This window comes from Balaenoptera acutorostrata, chromosome 8 (assembly GCF_949987535.1).
Source record: "Balaenoptera acutorostrata chromosome 8, mBalAcu1.1, whole genome shotgun sequence".
Classification (NCBI taxonomy): Eukaryota; Metazoa; Chordata; class Mammalia; order Artiodactyla; family Balaenopteridae; genus Balaenoptera; species Balaenoptera acutorostrata.
The window spans coordinates 20,375,680-20,397,501 of NC_080071.1; the positions used below are offsets into that span (position 1 = coordinate 20,375,680).

The following is a 21,822-nucleotide window of genomic DNA, read 5'->3' on the forward strand; positions in this document are numbered from 1 at the left end:
CTAAGTATTTACTTTTTTTTTTTTTTTTTTGGCCACACTGTGTGGCTTGCACGATCTTATAGTTTCCTGACCAGGGATTGAACCCAGGCCCCCGGCAGTGAAAGTGTGGAGCCCTAACCACTGCACTGCCAGGGAATTCCCTACACTTTTTTTTTTAATCTGGAAAATAATACATTGTATGGTTGTACAATAATCTACAAAACTAGTCCCTATTGACATTAAGATTGTTTCCTCAGTCTTTAGCTACTACAATGAATAACAAAAAATAAATGACTGTATATTCAAGTATACAGTTGACCTTTTGACAACATGGAAGAAGGGTAGGGAGGGGAGGGTTAGGGGCACTGACCCTCCGCACAGTCGAAAATCTGGGGACTATTAACTTTACCAATCCTTCTCAGTTTTCCCTCCCTTTGGTGGGACAGGATGGCTGGAGTTGGGTATTTCCGTCCCCCACTTGGAAGGCTGGCGCTGCTGGACTTGTGTATTTTCCGCCCCCAGGTAGGTTAGGTTCTGATAAAACTTTGGCAGTTTAGGCTCCAATAAAATAGTTTCTCCTGAGGGCAGCCTTTGTTAAGAAGAACAGAATGCGGGCTTCCCTGGTGGCGCAGTGGTTGAGAATCTGCCTGCTAATGCAGGGGACACGGGTTCGAGCCCTGGTCTGGGAAGATCCCACATGCCACGGAGCAACTGGGCCCGTGAGCCACAATTGCTGAGCCTGCGCGTCTGGAGCCTGTGCCCCGCAACGGGAGGGGCCGCGATAGAGAAAGGCCCGCGCACCGCGATGAAGAGCGGTCCCCGCACCGCGATGAAGAGTGGCCCCCGCTTGCCGCAACTGGAGAGAGCCCTCGCACGAACCGAAGACCCAATACAGACAAAAATAATAAACAAATAAATAAATAAAAAATGTCTTGTTTAAGAAAAAAAAAAAAAAAGAAGAAGAAGAACAGAATGCTCTGGAGTATTTCCAAACGGTTCATTTTCCCCTCCCCCATCAGAGGCATGAGGGGATTTTTCTCAAGATATTCACTGTGGGTACCTGGTAGAACTTCTTGAGGTAAAACTCACAAAACTGTGCTGACACCCCCCTTAACTAAGGCCCCCTAGAGTTTTTAACTCTCAAAGTTGTCCACAACTCAGCTTCAAGCAATTCATCAATTACAGTCCAGGTGTTCCTACCCCAACATTGGTTCCTGTGAAGGTTTCTGCTAAACAAGTTTCTTCTCAGGTAATTTGTGATTCTCTGTATCACCTGTGTCTCCAGCTCTGAGGGCAGTGGTTTGCCCTGTGACCTAACTTCTCTGAGGTAGTTAAGAAGAGTTGTCAATTTTCCAGTTTGTTCAACTTTCTACCCTCATTAGAGCAGAGTGGCAAATTCTAAGCTCCTTACTTGCTGGACAGAAAACTGGAAGTCCCTTTGATTCTTTAAAGATTTAATACTTGCCTGAGGAAACATCCTGTTATATTTTATTAAATGTTTATGTCATTGCATTTATTTAATTTTTTTCTTTATGATTTTCACTGCAGGTAACATGTTTTTAAAAGGCCTTCCCCACTCCAAGATTATTTAATACTTCTTTTTATTTTTATCTAATTCTTTTATGATTATTTTCTTCTTCACATTTTAATGCACCTGAAGTTTATCGAGTCATATGGAATAAGAGATCTAACCTAATTTTCTAATTCCCTGTTATTTAGTGCTGTCATATAAATAATCCCTCACAGTATAAAAATTTTACCTTTACAATAAATTAAATTATTACAGATATTTTCTGTTTTCTGTATTTCTATTTTGTTCCATTGATCTGCTACAGACATATGAACTTCCTAATTTATTTTGATATTAAAATATATATTTATATTTGGCTGTGCAAGTTTTACCACTCCCCCACCCTAGTTATTCTTCATTTTGAAGAAGTTATTCTTCACTTTGGGTGATTTTACAAGCTTAATCTTCCTAATAAATTTTGGAATAATGTTGAACAATTCTTCAATTGCAATTGTACTAAATTGACAGATTAATTTCATGAGTCATGGATATTTTGAAATCAAATCAACTATTATATAAAATTAGGAATTTTATACTCAAACTGGTTTAAGACATTAATATGGACTAATTGCCCTTGAGAATTCAGCAGTGAGGTTGGCTTCCCATGCAGTTCAAACAGGGTACCAGACCAGTTTCCCCATGATCGTCTGGGCCTCTCCTCTCCTTGTGTGCTGTTGTCCTTCATTCACAAGATGGCTGCCAGCAGCAACCACAGCCGTGTACTTTCCTGGTAGATCCACAGGGAAGAAAATGCACTACTCCTCACAAGTATCTAACAAAAGTTCTGAGCTTTGCCTAGATCTGGACCACCCTGAGCTAATTGTTGTGACCGGGGGGAATTAAGTTATGGACTGGTGCACACTCCCAATCAGGGTCTACCTTTGGATCTGGGGTTGGAGTCATTCCAACCCAAACTGGCAAGCTGCTACAAAATAGGAGGAATTAAAATAAATATTGGGGATTAACCATGATGTCCACTGCCTTTAGCCCAATGAAAATTTCTCATAATTTAAAAATGGCCCTAGATCTTTCAGCCTTCTTATGTTGTAGCAGTAGGCATCTGTTTAAAATATGCACACACTCACTTGTGCAGGTGTACACATATATGTATACAATCTATGTGAATTCTCACAAGGCCTAATAACTAGAACCAAAAGGGGAAATGGCCTTATCAAAATAATGGCAGAGGGCTTCCCTGGTGGTGCAGTGGTTAAGAATCTGCCTGCCAATGCAGGGGACACGGGTTCGAGCCCTGGTCCGGGAAGATCCCACATGTTGTGGAGCAACTAAGCCTGTGCACCACAACTACTGAGCCTGTGCTCTATAGCCGGTGAGCCACAACTACTGAGCCTGCGCTCTAGAGCCCACGAGTCACAACTACTGAGCCCACATGCCGCAATTACTGAAGCCCATGCACCTAGAGCCCATGCTCCGCAACAAGAGAAGCCACCACAATGAGAAGCCCACGCACCGCAATGAAGAGTAGCCACCACTCGCCACAACTACAGAAAGCCCACATGCAGCAACGAAGACCCAATGCAGTCAAAAAAAAATTAATTGTTAAAAAAAAGAAATATAAGAAATACATACTTGTCACATTCATCTTCTTTCATTTCAAAGGAAGAGCCTTTTACTTCTATTGCTAATTTACTATACATGTGTCCCTTCAAGAGTTTTCCTTTCTTTTCAGGTATATATTCTTTGGGGATATTTTTGAGGTCAATATAATAAAAAGCATATTTTCCTACAAAATGTTTCCCAGAAACTTCATATACAGAACACTACATGAAGTAGGCTATTGATCTGACCCAGGGTGGCATTTCTGGGTTTGTTCATTAAATGAATTTTAATATAGAATTTACACTAGAGAAGATGGCCCTGCCGACACTGAATTTTAAGTCACTTAACATTATAATTGTCATTCAGAAGAGGATTGTCATTCTCAGGATACAATCGAAAGTGCATTTTCTTATTGCTATTTGCAGCAACAAGGATGGGACCTAGAGAATACCATACTAAGTGAATTAAGTCAGACAGAGAAAGACAAATATTATATACTATCACTTATATGTGTAATCTAAAAAATAATGCAAATGAATCTATATACAAAAAAGAAACAGACTCACTGACATAGAAAACAAAGTTATGGTTACCAAAGGGGAAAGGGAGGGACAGGGAGGGAAAAATTAGGAGTTTGGGATTAACTCATATAAACTACTACACATAAAATAGATAAGCAACAAGGATTTACAGTACAGCACAGAGAACTATATTCAATATCTTGTAACAACCTATTATGGAAAATAATCTGAAAAACAATATATATATATAACTGAGTTACTTTGCTGTATACCTGAAAATAACACAATATTGTAAATCAACTTCTTTTTAACTTCAATTTAAAAAAAGTGCATTTTCTAAAAAAAATTTATAAAACATACTTTGTGTTCACTATAGGGCAAAATCACAGTAGATTACAAGTAACATAATTCCATGGGTATATTTTCCATTGTAACCAATTTTTACTACTGATTTGTAAATTTCCATTGAAGAGCTTCACATCTTGAAATAAAAATTCATAGTTATCAAAAATTCATGTTTGAAAACTATTTCTTACCTGTGTAGTAAAGAGATAAATAAGAGGGATATTTTCATCAAGTTTCAACCTCATAAAAATCTTTAAAACCATTATTTCAAGGAAATTACTTTGGAGAAAGAAAAAAAAACCCTCTTATTCAACAAATAGTAAATCTAAACATTTATTGATAGCCTGTATTCCAATCACAAAGTATCTATGAAAACAGTAAATAGGAAGTATAGTGACCCCTAAAAAAGTAAAAATTTGGTGGCAAAAATCTAGATAATTCAAGTAGTTTTATTACCTGTATATATCTTTTAACTGCATATCAAAATCTTGAAGTTTCTTTTGATATTTCTCTGTAAAGTTACAGAATTCATTAAGGATTGAAGACTTCAAGTCAGGATATGGACATTCCAAAGTTTCTAATTCCACGGGCATTTCACTAAGCAGGTTACTTCTTTCTTCTGAAGAATGATCAAGTGTCTGAAAAAAAATTGTATGATTATTTTATTTAATGTAAATGACAAATTGATAAATTACTACCTATATCACACTTACTTTCAAACTCCAGTCTGAAAGATAATTTTCTATTTTCTGTTGCTCTAGCCTAAGTCTTTCATAGACGGCTTTCAATTGTTTCTTCACGAAGTCAACCTATAGGACATTTAGAATAAGTGGTATGCAAATTATTGATTTATCCAATATTTATATTTAAAGTCACAGGAATTTTTCTCAAAAGCCATTAAATGATGACAAATTAGATAAGGGAAAGTCCCTTTGAGGACCCATGGAAGAGGGTTCAAGAGATGCCATAGCCAAGCAGTGCGCATCAAACAAAGGAGCCTTAACGGAGCTTCTAGACACATAACCCAAAAATGGGCTCAGTCATAGCCACTCTGCACTCACATTTGGATTTTGTTTGTGATAAAGCAGAAAGCTTTCCAGATTGCCTCTGCTTTAATCACCCCCCTCCTTTCCTTGCATCCTTGCCTCTAATCCCCAGTTGGGCATGGATTTTTAATGTTTACTTTTAATTATTCTTTATGAAAGCAATATGACAATACTACAGAATAACTGAAAAATAAAGTAAGAAAAATCACCTAAAAGCCTACATCTAGGGCAACTATGAGAATGGAACTTATGCTCTAGTCAGGGAAGATAGTCTTAAACTCATAAAAAGTAAGTAAGAAAATATCAGCAGGAGGTAAGTGAGGTAAAAACTGGCTGAGGTAATAGGGAGTGACTGCATTTTCTCTCATGCAGGTGGTCAGGACAGGCCTCTCGGAGGAGAGGACCTTTAAGCTAAGACCTAAAAGACAAAAAGCGCCATGAGTAGGACAGAAGAAACAGCCAGTGCAAAGGCCTCGAGACAGGAAGGAGTCTGGCTTATGTGAGGAATAGGAAGAAGGCCAGCGTCGGTGGGACAAGGTCTAGTAGCAAAAAGAGGGTGTCATGTAGGAGGTGAGACTAAAGGAAGCGGACAGGGAGACGTACAGGGAGTGTTACCGTGTGCTCGACGTACAGCGAGGCCAAACAATACCAAAATGTCAGAGTTTGGCGCAAAGAAAGGTTTACCACAGGGCCATGCCAGGAGACGGGTGGCTCGTGCCTTAGAAAAACCCAAACTCCCTGAAAGCTTTCAGCAAAGCCCTGTTACAGGAAAGGAGAGAGAGGGGCGTGGTTAGTTGTTGCAAACTTCTCGGTGTCGGATCCTTTGTTCTTGAGGTCAGGTCTCGGTCAGGTCATGATGTTCCTGTAAACCTCCACCGAAACAAAATGTTATTCTCTGTTCTACAAGAAAGGGCAAGGTCCCAAGGCTCAACTTTCGCCCTCCGAGGTCCAGGCCCAGGCTAAGAGGAGAGGGTCCCTGCGCGGCCAGTTACCAGACCCAGGAACGTTGGTCCACCGTCCAGTCTGGGTCCTCCAGCCAGTGCCCAGGCCCGGCTGAGGAGGCAGATCTCAGCGGGCAGTGCCCTCAGGGCCGGGTCCCCAGACCCTGCCCAACCGACATCACTGAGGGAGCAAGACGCCCAGGACCCAGCTGGCCCTCAGGTCGCCCCAACGGGGCCGGGACCCACGCACTGCGACCACAGAGACCGCTGCTGCCATTAGGTCTCAGAGGTGGGAATGCAGGAGAGGTTTGCGGCTGCTTCAAGGCCTGGGCCCGGCCAGTGGGCGGCCGTGGCAGGGGCTCTGGAGCTCCGCAGGCGACAGCTGTCCCAGGGCCCCACCCCCCGCCCAGCTCACCGCTGGCTCAAGGCCAATGGGCCTGGAGGGTCCGGGGAAGAAGGCTGCGATCCGCCTCCCACCACATTCTCTGCCGTGAGGACCACCGTAAAGCTGACTGGTGTCGGAGCGGGACCTCCAACCGCAGCGCTAAGGGTCACTCGCTCGTGGTCACGTGCTAACAGTTTTGCGCTAACGATCTCTCGATAACAGTCAGTGCTAACGGCTGCGCACGCGCCCCGCCCCTATCGCAGGGGGAATTGTGGGCCGGTAGGAGCCCTGAAGGGATTTACGGGGGGTGGGGGGGGGGACGACGGACGACTTGATCCCCTCCCCTATGATAGGATTTCAGAATACACGGGAAGGAGGGGCAAGAATGAAAGCGGGTAGGCCAGTTACGAGGTCATCGAAACATTCTAGGTGAGAAATTAGCGTGTTTGGACAGATTCAGGGATATGTTTAAGATACCGAGTAGATAGAATTTGCTATACCTTCTATTTATATACATAAGACGTACATGTTTCTTATCTCCAACTCTTCCAATTGGGATAAAAATAAAATATTACATTATCAAAAGTAAAGGAAACATACTGACCTCTTCCAGTACTTTCACAGAGTTAGATTCACTGTGCGAGTGTGAATGCTGTGAAATGTGATGCTGTCTGTATTTTAGATCTGCTCTCAATTGCTGAATAGGATTTATTACATTTTTAAGATATGTGCACCATTGTTCTGATAACTCTTGTTCTATGGTGAAACAAAATTAAATCAAAGCAACACATTATTATTTTAAGTTTCTTCAAGAACAGGTCATTAGATGCAGATTATTTTTGGATTCCTTTAGAAAAAAGCAAACAGCAATATTAAAAGAACATGAAGTGTGTGGCCCACTTTCATCTTCAAAACAAAGCTCCCCTTTAAATGTGGAACCAAAAAAAAAAAAAAAAAAAAAAAAACCTACCGAAATTCATAAGGTCAGAAAGACATTCTTTTCCAATGTTCTCTTCATTGAGTAAGGATTTTATTTCAGATTCCATTTTACATCTGAAATAGACATTATCTCAATCAATTCTTTTACAATCATAAACATATATATAGGTTTAAAAAAATAACTAACAGTAGAAACAATCTAATGTGGTTTTATTCACCTGTTCACTAATTCAGACCACATACTAAATTCCTAACATGGATTAGGTACTTGCCAGGACACTGAGATAGACAGAAGCATAGGTGAATACTCCAGGAGAAGTAACAGCGTGAGCAAGGCAAGGACGGGGTACATCCTGGCACTATTTCGGGTGGAGAGCACTCCGGGCATTGGGAAGCTGCTGAGGGATATTAAGCTGACCATGCCAGCTCAGATCTGTGAAGGAGGGTGAACGATAAAAGTGGAAGATGAAGAGGAGGGGATCAGGCAAACCTGGATCAACAAGGAGGTTATTTAAAAAGTTCAGGGCTTCCCTGGTGGCGCAGTGGTTGAGAATCTGCCTGCCAATGCAGGAGATACGGGTTCGAGGCCTGGTCTGGGAGGATCCCACATGCCGCGGAGCAACTGGGCCCGTGAGCCACAATTACTGAGCCTGCGCGTCTGGAGCCTGTGCTCCGCAACAAGAGAGGCCGCGATAGTGAGAGGCCCGCGCACCGCGATGAAGAGTGGCCCCCGCTTGCCACAACTAGAGAGAGCCCTCGCACAGAAACGAAGACCCAACACAGCCATAAATAAATAAATAAATAAATAAAAATTTAAAAAAAAAAAAAAAAGTTCAGAGATGAGGAGGTCCTGACCTAGGGAAATGGGAGTAAAAGTATATATTTTTATACACCAAAAACATAATAAATCTCAATAATCTTTTACTATATTATTTAAATATAGTCATTTTAAAGTAAAACTATAACCAGCTCTAAATGCACATCTAAAAATACTGCAGTCTATCCCTTATTTATGGCAGGTTTAATAAAATCATAAAAAGAGTTTTGATTTATTATGACTGTTAAGATACAATATTTTAAATGGTATAAAATAAGAAAATAGCAACAATTACAACACTTTAATACGATGATTATTTTTATTTTTGCATATAAGTTTCTAACCCTTGTCTACATGCATGAATATTTTAACTAGTTGTAATTATGGCATATTTACCATTTTATATTCGGGTTTTTTTTTTTTTTACTTTAAGATATTTCTAAATAATTTTCATAATTATCATCTATTTTAGTGGCTGCATAGTATTTTATATTATATATGTGCCATCATCTTCTAAGCCAATTCACAAATGTGGGACAGGGTTTTGTTTATATATATAAAGGAGGGGTCCTATTGTAGATGACACTTACTATTTTTCTAGCATGTGGTCTTAGGCAAAGGTATTTATTTTAATTTTATATATTTTATTTTTGGCTGCATTGGGTCTTCATTGCTGTGCGCAGGCTTTCTCTAGTTGTGGCGAGCGGGGGCTACTCTTCGTTGTGGTGCGCAGGCTTCTCAATGTGGTGGCTTCTCTTGTTGCAGAGCAGGGGCTCTAGGCGCACGGGCTTCAGTAGTTGTGGCACGTAGGCTCAGTAGTTGTGGCTCTCGGGCTGTAGAGCGCAGGCTCAGTAGTTGTGGCGCATGGGCTTAGTTGCTCCGTGGCATGTGGGATCTTCCTGGAGCAGGGCTCAAACCCGTGTCCCCTGCATTGGCAGGCGGATTCTCAACCACTGCACCGCCAGGGAAGTCCCAGTCAAAGGTATTTTTAAGATTACATTTGAAAGTGTTATATGGAGAATAAGTGCATGATAGTGGAGTAAACCCACAAGTTATTTCATAATGGATTTTTTTAAACAAAAATATAGCACTTTAAACCATTTAGCTCAGCCCTCTTATATTGTCAGCATCTAGAATGCCTTAGCAGAACATAAAAACCAACAGGAGAAGTGGCTTTGTTCATACAGGAGATCAACCTGCTACTGTGCATATAATAATTCTAGTAAGCTCCATCCTGGCGTTGTAGATTAACAACCCTGAACCATCAGACAAGACCAGCCTATTTCTCTAATTGTCCTAATTGCCTAACAAAATCCAGGAGCAAGTACTACAAGACTCTGGGACTAGCTTGTGATGCAGGCTAACGTTCCCAAATTGTGTCCTATAAAACAGAAACATCAATAAGATGCTAGGAAAAACTGGGAAATGGTGAACTAAACAAATCAGACAAGTTTCCATAGTGCAGGATTTCTCAGAAACTTGATTATGCTAAAGTGCATAGAGGTTCTCCAAAAAGGGGATGAAATATGAAGTATTTTCCTAATTTTTAGGATGATGAAATTCATTATTCTCCATGGATTATCTTGAAGAATATTTCTGTTTTGTAGAACATGATTTAGGAAATATAGATAAAAACTGCGATGCACTCAAGGGCATTAAAATGGTAACTCTGGGGAGGAAAACCCTGCCTGTTCACCACTGACATGTAGACTCAGTCCCAGGTGTTCACCAAGTCGGAACTCTGCAGCACAGACAACTGTCTCCACATCTGAATAGGGGACAAATGTAAGACAACGTTCCATATCCAGATCTGCCAACTTAAGTACCTCCTACTGTTACTTGGCCTGTCCTCTGGTACCACTGAATCTGATGATATTACAAAAATTCTCCTGAGATTTTGTGTGACTGTTTGCCTAGAGGATATATTAATCTACTTCCTAGATATGCCCAGTTGCAATGCAACCACCTGCCTGGTGAGGACATTTTTGAACTCTCATGGCTCTACTTTCGTACAGGTCCTTGTCCTCCCAGGATGCTGCCAAAGTTCTAGGTGTAGTACAATCAGTCTCCTCAGAACATCAAAAATTACCCAGAGCTTCCTGGGATTTCTAGGGTACACTTAGTTACCAATTTCGGCAGAACAAGGAAAACATGGGGCACTGGAGACTGGTAGAATCAAAAGCCATTTATGCAAACAATAAGCAAAGGGGCCTGGATTGTGAAAGGCAGAGTAAGAGAGGATGTTGAAGTTCCTTAGTGGAACTAACAGCCAGGAGATCAGCAGAAAATTAGGGCACCAGAGCAGGCTGAAGGCCAGAGCTCTATCCCTCCAATAAGGAAGGAACTCAGCAGTTCAGACAGCTTGGTACCTCAGACTAGCTATTTGATCTGCTTCTCTCTCTTTTAAGAGTCTGTCCCAAGCTATGTACCACAGAGGGAAAGAGGGAAATCTCACAACTGTTGGCTAAGGAATGAACTCAGAGAGAATTCTCAGATGGCCTGAGTCACACAGTTATGAATACTGGCCTCAATTTCATCTTTAAAGACACTTTTCCAGACAATATTTAATTGTTGTTGGTAAAGCTCCATGATATATCCTGTATAAAGGTGATACTTTTAAAGTAATGCTTTAAAACTAAAATTGTAAGAGACCACATATATTTCTAACAGAAACTACAGTAAAAGTAGTAAGGCTTACAAATAAATCCCTCAAACTTTATTAGTCAAAAGTTCTTATTAAAATAATAATTGCAATTCTTTACCACATGGCCAATATAAATAACTTCCTCTTTAATTTCTAAACCAGTCACTCTGAAACAAGGAAGAAAGTGTTCCTGGCAAAGTGTATCAAGGTCTTCAAGGGGTATAGTTTGGAAAGCATAGTAAATAGTAAATATAATTTTATAAATTTAAATATTAAATTCTATAAATTTAAATATAAAATGTAATTTTATATTTTGAAATTTTAATTGTCTAGTTTTCTTATGACAGATTTTAAAGAATTAAGGTTTGGCAAATCTTTTTTTTTTTTCTAGTAAGCCTAGACCATTTAGATCTCAGGTGATGTGAATGGAACCCTATGGAAAAAAGAAAAAGCTGCTCAGCTCCAAGGTCAGCGAGCACAGGAGTTAAAGGCAAGTGATTCAATACCACCTCCACAAAAACTAGCTGGTTTACCTAATGCAAATAATTTTAATCCTCTGAACCTCAAGGTTCTCATCTGTAAAATGAGGATAACAATGATACCTACTCTGTAGGGTCACTGTAAGGATTAAACGAAACAAAGCATGTAAAGTACTTAACATACGATGGCATACACTAAGTTACCCAGCCAAAGTCAGATGTCATTGGAGGCCCTTACCTGCTGGGGACCTGAGATTCGCAGATGGGAGTCTCTTATGGTGATGCATAAGAATATTTTACTTTCCATCTTTTATTAAAAGGGAATGTAGATTTTAAAGATTGAGAGACACTGATAGAATTTAAACTCCTGATTTTCTGGTGGTCCCTAAATTCTCGAACTTTCTAGCCATTTTTTGAACTTTCCTCCTATCACTAATAGTTTTTAATTTCACTGAATACACATTGTAATTAGCCTACATTCTAGAATAACACAGAAAGTTATCTTGGAATTCTTCTTTTTTGTCCAATTTTCAACCCTTACAAGTTGCAAGACATAACGTTACTACTTGAATATTCCTCATTTCCATCGCCTTTGTGTCATTCAAGGTCAGCCAAAAGAATTACTTTCCATAATGAAATCTATGTGCCTCCTTTATCTCGCTCAAGAACAAGGTATATACACAGTAAGAAGGGTGTGGAACAGCCAAGATAAAAAACTTTCTCCAGCATCCTTACATTTGAGCCTGCATCAGTGAGCACAATAATTAAAACTTCCTAATGGCTTTTGTTTTTATCATATTTCAATTATGCACATCTAAAAAAAAATTTCCAATGGGCTCAAAAGTTCTCTCTGTAAAAGGTGACATTTTGAGGTATAAAATGGGCCTGATTTGTTTCTATAGTGGAAGTATGAATGACAAAGTCTATATAATTTTGTTTTTCTCTGTTTTAAGTTATGTAATGATGTAAAACTATTTCCAATCATGAGTCTTTTATGTCACATTTAGGAATTACTTGCCAGAATAGGAAACTCCTATCAATATGAAAAGCACCCATGTCAAAAGTGAAGTTAGGGCTTCCCTGGTGGTGCAGTGGTTAAGAATCTGCCTGCCAATGCAGGGGACACGGGTTCGAGCCATGGTCTGGGAAGATCCCACATGCCGCGGAGCAACTGGGCCCATGAGCCACAACTACTGAGCCTGCGCATCTGGAGCCTGTGCTCCGCAACAAGAGAGGCCGCGATAGTGAGAGGCCCGCGCACCGTGATGAAGAGTGGCCCCCACTTGCCACAACTAGAGAAAGCCCTCGCCAGAAACGAAGACCCAACACAGCCATAAATAAATAAATTTAAAAAAAAAAAGTGAAGTTAATGGTATTTGGAAATGTAGCTTAGAATGAGACCACAAAATTATCTATTTTTATATAAAGTATATGCTTACAAGCATATATTTTAAAAAGCATACTTTATAAATACCATCATCATTAAAACTAATATATATGCCTTAAAAGGAGGGGAAACACATCTGCCTTCACTTTCTGGTTGACCTTTGAAAAACAATTTATTTCTCAAAGATTACATTTAAGATCAAGTATAAAATCATTATCTTGTTTTAATTCATCTTGAAGTGACTGTTGGAAATAATAGTAAAAGTCGAAAATCCAAATTGAACAAGTTAGTCATGATGCCGTTACATTTAGCAATCACTCAACTTGAATCCCTTAGTTCATTCATTTACTGAAAGCATTTAATCTGTCTCTTTCTATGTATCCTGCATAAAGATGAATATGATGGGATGCTTGTCCTTGAGAAGTTTATCACTTCATAAGAAGACAAATATGTAAACAAAACATTATAGTCCAAAGTAATAAGTATAATATAAATAAATACATGTATGAATGGGAGTGCAGAAGAGTAAGTGATTAGCAGACATAAAAGATTATCTTTCTTTTTTTCCTAAGGAAAGGAAAAGCCATATTAATATATTCATTGGATTCCAAATTAAACTGAGGAAATGAAAGGATTTTAATTTAACTCACATTCAACTGTAACTTTAAATTTTGATTATAATAGTTTAATTAATATGGAAATTTACAGAACATCTACCTAGGTAAGTGCAACTCAGTAATTCCTGCGTGTTCTTAATTGAGATTTCCCTCAGTTCTTACCTGACTTCATTTAGCCTTTGGTGTTCTTGCCACCACACTTGCTTGTGTTGCTTTATTAGTGTCTGCTCTTTAGATATCTTTGAAGTCTGCACTGCTTTTCTGATCTAGATTTAAAGGAACAAAAGAGGAGCAATTTCCATGTCTTTTAAGTGTTTTCCACAATAAAAATGTTTAATCTGTAATTTCTAAGTTAAATACTTATTCTTTTTCAATCCTATTCGTGCATTTTCTAACATTAGCACCTTTCTAAAGAAAGGTGAAGTAATTCTATTTTCCATACAGACAATAAATAACACCTTAATTCATCTAGCCCCAGAAAATCTGCAAGACTATTCCATATATTTCCTTGCCTTTTTACACATCTTCCCCGCCAGGCATCACAGGCATCATTATTCCCATGTTACAGTTGAGGACAGTGAAGTTCAGAGAGGTTAAAAGACTTGGTCAAGACCTTCAAACTCATAAACATCAGAATCACATAGAACCTCAGCGTTCAGATTGGTTTTATGTGATCCTTCAGCACTGGATGGGAAAAGGTCATTGGATAAGTTATTAGGAGGCCTGGCTTTAGTCTCAGCTTCAGTATCTACTAGAAATGTGACCTTGAACTGTATATACAATTTTAATCTTTCAACTCCATGACTTTGTAAATAAAATTTTAAATTAAAACTTAAATTTTAAATTTCAGGCAAATCTTTATTTGAAGGTACTAAACAAGGAAACAGTGAAAAATCAGGTAGCACTGAAACCCAAATTTTCAACTAAATTTAAATTCTTCCCGAATTTTATGACTTTTAAAAAATGCTTTTGGGTTTGTGTTGATAAAATATGTCAGGCCTGGGTCTGTTTGCCTTAAGATCCATTCTTGGCCATCTTCCTCGTCTGCTCCACATCAGAGAGCAGCCTGCGTTTCTCAGACACCCCTAGCAACTGCCTTCCAGCTGGGTTCAGCCAAAGGGAGACATTGGTAGTGGGAGATTGGAGGGAGGGAGGGAGGAAGGGAGAAGCCAAAGCATTACTCACTTCTGCCTTCTTTCTCCCAGAGGGGTCTCCACAAGCATCTGCATCTTCTCCATTGCTCCAACATTTCTTGACATTTCTACTATGGTTCTAACTATCTCTGGGTAACCTCAGCCTATGGGATGTACTACAACCTTGCTTTTTCTAAATGTCCCTCCAACCCAGGCAAAGCAATGACTCACTTCTGTTCTAATCCCTGTGTCGGTTCACAGTCCTCTGGCTTCTCAGCTCTATCACCTGTGTAACTGTTTCCTGCATTAAAGACCCCTCTATTCTAAATCCTTAAGTGGTTAGACTCTGACTGACATGTACATGCTGAACTTGTGTATTTCATATTAATACTTTTAAACATCTATAAAAGTGTTAATCTGAAATCAGAAACTTGATGAAATATGCATATTTTATATTTTCCCTGTTACTAGAATACTTAGTACCCTGAAAGGCTTAACAGATCAATACTGAAGATATAAAAACTACAGAAGAGAAGTTCTAAAAGGACTCTATAATGCATGCTATTTCTAGCTGTCATTCACTGATTACCGTAACCTTGAGTTTATCTTTCCACTGTTCTGGTTACTGATTCAAAATTAGGGGTATAAGAAAACAAAATAACCCAAACATTACTTAAAAAAACACAAAGTCAAAGTCAAATCTTTTCTTAAGAGTGCTGCAATTATGAAATTTAGGAGAAAAGTACATTTAAATCAGAACAGGAGGGACATCCCTGGTGGTGCAGTGGTTAAGAATCCACCTGCCATTGCAGGGGACATGGGTTCAATCCCTGGTCCGGGAAGATCCCACATGCCGTGGAGCAACTAAGCCCCTGGGCCACAACTCCTGTGGCTTGCACTCTAGAGCCTGCAAGCCACAACTACTGAGCCCGCATGACACAACTACTGAAGCCCGCGTGCCTAGAGTCCGTGCTCTGCAACAAGAGAAGCCACCACAGTGAGAAGCACGTGCACTGCAACGAAGAGTAGCCCAGGCTTGCCACAACTAGGGAAAGCCCGCACCCAGCAATGAACACCCAATGAACCCAAAAGTAAATAAATAAAATAAATTTATAAAATAAATAAATAAATAAGTCAGAACAGGACACTGCAGGAAAACATACAGCCATCTCTCTATTTCACAGAAAAAATAAAAGTACATATGTAGTGTTTCTAAAATCAGACATTCTGTGTTTGCTTAAGAATGCCTAAAACTCATTCCAACTATTTACCATCTATAGTCTCTGAAGTTTGTTGCAGCAGGCACAACTTTTAAAATTAGATTTCTTTGACATATTTGGTCCATATTGTACAAAAAAATTAAAACACATTGGTGAAAGATGTAGACACATTTTTATAATTAAAAAAAAAATCAATGCTGCTGCCTTTGGGCCCAGGGAAAGACCGATTAAGTAGACTATAATGTGAAAATAAAGCTACAGTTTTTCACTAGACACTTACAATATTTTGCAGAACATTCTGATTTTTTTGTAAATTCACTCATTGACTCTACTTCTATCTTTGGCCAAAATTTTTTTTAAAAATAAAGTTTTTAAACAAACAAGAAGATTTAAAATTGTATCTTTTTCAATAGAGTACTTTCTAGGTGATTCCAATTCATTTTGCTGAGCAATAAGCCATTTGAAATCAATATTTTAGGTGGATGATGATTTATGCAGAATGCTGATGAATTAAAAATTACAAAAGTAATACATTAGAAAGTAGTTTATTGTGATGAGCCAAGATCATAAAACCCTAAATAGGTACCCTGAAATACCATGAAAGCCTTTTGGGCCAGATGATCCATCTTTAGATATAAACAACAGTAATTAGTGGACAATTTAAGTGTTGGTTACATGTACCTATGTCAAAATTCATTGAGATGTACACTTTAGAATTGTGTACTTCACTATATGTCAGTTATAACTCAATACAGAACTGAAGAAATAAAAATTTTTAAAAAACTATACTAAGATGCAATTCCTCATCTATCAGGTTGGCAAAAACTCAAATATTTAACAAAACACTATGTGAGGCTATGGGAAAACATGTTCTCTCTCTTATGTTGCTAGTGGGAATACAAAATGATGCAACCCCCCGTAGAAGGGAATTTGGAGTATCATATGGATTTATCCTTTGACCTAGCAATCTTACCTATAGAATCTATCTGAAAACTGTATTGGCCAAAGTATAAAAAGATAGGTGAACAAAGCTATTCACTGCAGCACTATTTATAATAGAAAAAGACAAGCGCAGAGATTCTGTCAATAAGTGTTCTTACCAAAATAAATTGAACTTGAATCTGATCAAGTCTCCAGATATAACTACCAATTACCGGAAATACAAGAGATAGGAAAATATGTTTAATGACACCACCAGGATGTAATCAGCAAAATCCAGACTGTAAACTATAAAGGATAAATACTACAATTTCTTCAAAAAATAAATTATAAGAATACAAGAGGGGCTTCCCTGGTGGCGCAGTGGTTGAGAATCTGCCTGCCAATGCAGGGGACACGGGTTCGAGCCCTGGTCTGGGAGGATCCCACATGCCGCGGAGCAACTAGGCCCGTGAGCCACAATTACTGAGCCTGCGCGTCTGGAGCCTGTGCTCCGCGACAAGAGAGGCCGCGATAGTGAGAGGCCCGCGCACCGCGATGAAGAGTGGCCCCCACTTGCCACAACTATAGAAAGCCCTCGCACCGAAACGAAGACCCAACACAGCCATAAATAAATAAATAAAATAAAATGTGCAAGTCAACCTTTAAAAAAAAAAAAAAAAAGAATACAAGAGAATGGGGCTTCCCTGGTGGCACAGTGGTTAAGAATCCGCCTGCCAATACAGGGGACATGGGTTCGAGCCCTGGTCTGGGAAGATCCCACATGATGCGGAGCAACTAAGTCCCTGCACCACAACTACTGAGCCTGCACTCTAGAGCCCGCGAACCACAACTACTGAAGCCCGCGCGCCTAAAGCCTGTGCTCTGCAACAAGAGAAGCCACTGCAATGAGAAGCCCATGCACCGCAACAAAGAGTAGCCCCCGCTCGCCACAACTAGAGAAAGTCTGCGCACAGCAACGAAGACCCAACGCAGCCAAAAATAAATAAATAAAATAAAATAAATTTATATTAAAAAAAAGACACAAGAGGATGGAGGAGGAAACCTAAAAAAATAAAAATCAATTGTAATATATGGATATTATTTAGATACTAATTTGAATAAACTTTAAGAAAAAAATTTGGAGACAATCAGGGAAATTTAACACTGATTATTTGAAATTATTAAGAAATCATGAACATTTTAATAGTAATGGTATTGTAGGGTTTGGGGTTTTATAGCCCTAATCTTTTAGAGATGCATGCTGAAATATTTATGGTGAATATTATGATGTCTGAGATTTCAAAATAATCTGGTGCAGAGGGAAGCCGTAGGTGGGAGTACAGAGGAAATAACGGCCAAGAGTTGTTCATAGTTGAAGCTTGATAATGTTATGTGTAGATTAATGATACCATTCACTCTAATTGTGCATATTCTTGCAATTTTCCATAATATAGTGTTTTAAAAAAAGAATTAGTAGATGGATTACTTGAGTTGGACAAGAAGAAATATTCATTCTTGCTAGGCAAAGAAATTCAAATAAAAATAATTGTAAAGATCCCTTTTGTACTTAAACTGAGAATGAACAGTTAACATATAATGTACCAAAAATTGGTCTCAATTTTCAGCCCACATCTACTATTTGGCTTCAGGTTCAGTCTCAGCCTTTGAAAGACTAGATTATTCAATGTGCACATCAGTGTCTTATCTGGCATCCCAGAATTTGTGCATGATCAATAACACAGCAATTATATAGGTCATTATCACATCTAATCAGTATAACAATACCAGCAAAACGAATCAGGCAAGACTTCCTAATTTATTGTTAATTAAAAATACTTACTGTTAATTTCTTTTCAAATATAGCTAAGCATTCTAGATGTAACTTAAAGCAAAAATCTTCTTACGTGCTTTTTTAAAAATTAATTAATTAATTTTGGGCCGCGTTGTGTCTTCGTTGCTGCATGTGGGCTTTCTCTAGTTGCAGCAAGCGGAGGCTACTCTTCGTTGCAGTGCGGGCGTCTCATTGCGGTGGCTTCTCTAGTTGTGGAGCATGGGCTCTAGGCACGTGGGCTTCAGCAGTTGTGGCACGCGGGCTCAGTAGCTGTGGCGCACGAGCTTATTTGCTCCGTGGCATGTGGGATCTTCCCAGACCAGGGATCGAACCCGTCTCCCCTGCATTGGCAGGCAGGTTCTTAACCACTGCGCAACCAGGGAAGTCCTTCTTATGTGCTTTAAATGTTAACATTCTATCATTCAGCTTGAGTATGTTTACATTTATTATTGCCACAGTAAAGTGCCGTGGTAATTAATAAAGATTGTTAAAGCTGTTAATTTCATGTGCAAAAAAGAGCATATTTAATTAGTAAAAAAAATTGGGAATTGACTGATAATTAATACAAATACTAAGAGAGAATGTGTTAACTATGTAACATTAAGAATAAAATATTATTCTTCAGTCAACACATATTTCATAAAATGTTGAACAATAATATAAGAAAGGATAACAGAGACAATATTATCATAATTCCAGTTGGTGTAGGCTGTTTGATATATTAGCATTCATAACATTAAACAAATAAATTTTAAGAATTGTATTTAATTTTCAGTTATCTAATTCCATTTAAGCCATGTGTCTTTCAAGAAAAAGCCCTATTTGGGAATTGTTCACATCTTACAAGAATAAATTAAAAGCCAAATGTCAAGTTGATATCTCTAAATTAAATGAGAAGGGAAATCCAAAAATCATGAAAATGACATTCCCAATAAATCTTCCTTAAACTAGATATAATAAAAAATGAAGATTGTACAAAGGAAAGAAGACTGAAAATGATGAGGTATCCAGGACACATTTTGTTCTCACTGACCAAATTCAAAACAATGGATATTACAAAAATGCTTTAAAAGGACAATTATTTATTATTATGAATCTATGGAGACTAAAAATGGTAGCAAAAAGCTTGTCAAAATGATTGCTACAGACTGTGAACCATTTTCAGTAGTTGATGGCAAGAGATTTTTTGAGATTTGCCAAGCTATGAAGCCCAGGTACCAAGTTATTTCTAGAAAATATATAACTAAGAAGCTTCTTCATGAATGATATTCTGTGAACAAAAAGGTTATTGATGTTATTTAAAATGTCAGTTGAGAGTGATCATCCATTTAACCTCATAAATGTATAACACAGTGACCAGAGAAGCAATATAGTTAGCTGACAGTGCTAAGAAATTATTGTCCCTGAACTTAATGTCAAACTCAAAAAACCACATTAATAATTTAAAATTTTAAATATGCTTATTCTTTGATAGAAATCCTATCATCAAAGAGAAATTCACTTTGACCAAATATTGATTTTAACATTCAACGATTCCCCATTCATCCAAAATGTGCATCTGGATAGAAGAATAGCTGGATGGACAGATGGACAGACAGATGGATGAACAGATATATAGATAATATTTGGAATATATATATGAACATATATGTACAGTCAACCTTGAACAACACAGGTTTGAACTGCATGGGTCCACTTATACGTGCATTTTTTTCACTAAATACTACAGTATCACACAATCCGCAGCTGGTTAAATCTGAGGATGTAGAGCCATAGATACAGAGCAACCTTGGATTCAGAGGGCTGACTAGGAGGGCTAACTATAAATTATACACAGATTTTCTTCCAGTAGACGGTCAGCCCCCCTAACCCTCGCATTGCTCAAGAGTCAACTGTACACATTCCAATACTGAAAAGGGTGTAGACAAAATGTTTGTAGTGGCATCTTTACTACAACAGTACTTTAGGAGAAAACTAAAAAACATTCATACTTTTTGGCCCAGACATCCCAATCACGGGAATTTATCTACATAAAGTGTCCATGCATGAAGATATTTACGGAAACATGATTTCCAATATCACAAACTTGGATACAACCTAAATATCCAAAAATTGGAATGTGATAAGGTATGCATCTTTTTCTGTTTGGAGTTCTCATCACTCCTGTTTTTGTTTGGCTAATTTTTATTGTCCTTGAGATTCCAATTCCAATGTCACTTCCTTAGAAAAGCCTTGCCACCCAATTAGGATCAAGTCCTGTTATTATACACCAGACAGCCTTTTTTATTGGAGTTTATACTTAATATAATTTTATTTCAGGGCTTATTTGATAAACACTGGCTTCTCTCCTCCCTCTCTCCTGCAAATAGTATACCCCATGAGGGTAGGTGTTATATGTTGTTCACCATTATATATTCAAGGTACATAATACGTATTTATTATATGTATCAATACATATGTGTATAGATGGTGTATATACAACGGATCAGCACAGAAGTCAGAAATATGAAAATAGTTTTATTAGGATGATAGTTATGTAAGTGATTTTGCCATAAAATTTCTTTGAATAACATTAAATTATTTTAAAGCTATATCTGAAACAAACAAATAATGCCCTACTTTTTAAGTGGTCTCCTTAGTTTGAGGGGACATAGCTCATGAATATATGGTAATTTCCCCATAATAGGGTCTCAAATGTGCCTTGAAATCATGAGAGTTGCCTTTTTAAAAAAATATTAACAATAAAAAGCTATGTAAAACTAATATAACACAAAAATATTAAATACACATGAAAGCTTGTAAATTGCTTAATATGTTGCTTTGCTAAACCAGATTTTTTAATGCAACCAAGCAATGAAAATGCTGTTTATAATGTACTCTATTATTTGCATAAGAGGGAAACATACTGCCTGAATAATCCTAAACCCGTCCATGGTCCTAAAATACTGTGCACAATCACTTGCACATAAACCTCTTTCAAATCTAGTCCAGGCTCACCTCTTCTTAGATCAGGGCAAAAAGGGAATTCAAGAAAAGAGAGGCACCTGGGGGCATACTTTGTATGGTGTTGCAGAAGGAGCTTTAAATTAGATGATAATCCATGGCTAGCACTTACTAGCAATTTTTATTTTTTTTAGATTATGTTAGAAATTGTTGAAAATTAATGAGATAGCTATCTTTCTAAAACTAAAGGTGAATTCAGGCCTCATGGGGTTGTTAAGAACATTAAATGAGTAATGCATGTAGACTAGATAGCACAGTGTCTGAGAGCATTCAATAAATGTTGCTATTCACAGGGCTTCCCTGGTGGCGCAGTGGTTAAGAATCCGCCTGCCAGTGCGGGGGACACGGGTTTGTGCCCTGGTCCAAGAAGATCCCACATGCCGTGGAGCAACTAAGCCAGTGCACCACAACTACTGAGCCTACGCTCTAGAGCCCACAAGTCACAACTACTGAGCCCGCAAGCCACAACTACTGAGCCTCTGTG

At 38.4% G+C, this 21,822-nt stretch overlaps 1 protein-coding gene across 2 annotated transcripts in view; it reads right to left on the reverse strand.

Moving 5' to 3' along the window:
- Nucleotides 1-21,822, reverse strand: part of CCDC148 (coiled-coil domain containing 148) — a 294,377-nt gene that overhangs the window by 189,982 nt on the left and 82,573 nt on the right. For both annotated transcript variants that reach the window (XM_057551473.1, XM_057551471.1), the window contains exons 4-9: nt 13,393-13,496; nt 7,318-7,400; nt 6,952-7,103; nt 5,625-5,780; nt 4,689-4,784; nt 4,432-4,613 (exon numbers count right to left, since the gene is read on the reverse strand). In XM_057551473.1, the coding sequence (XP_057407456.1) occupies nt 4,432-4,613; nt 4,689-4,784; nt 5,625-5,780; nt 6,952-7,103; nt 7,318-7,400; nt 13,393-13,496 (773 nt within the window). The remainder of the gene's footprint in view (nt 1-4,431; nt 4,614-4,688; nt 4,785-5,624; nt 5,781-6,951; nt 7,104-7,317; nt 7,401-13,392; nt 13,497-21,822) is intronic.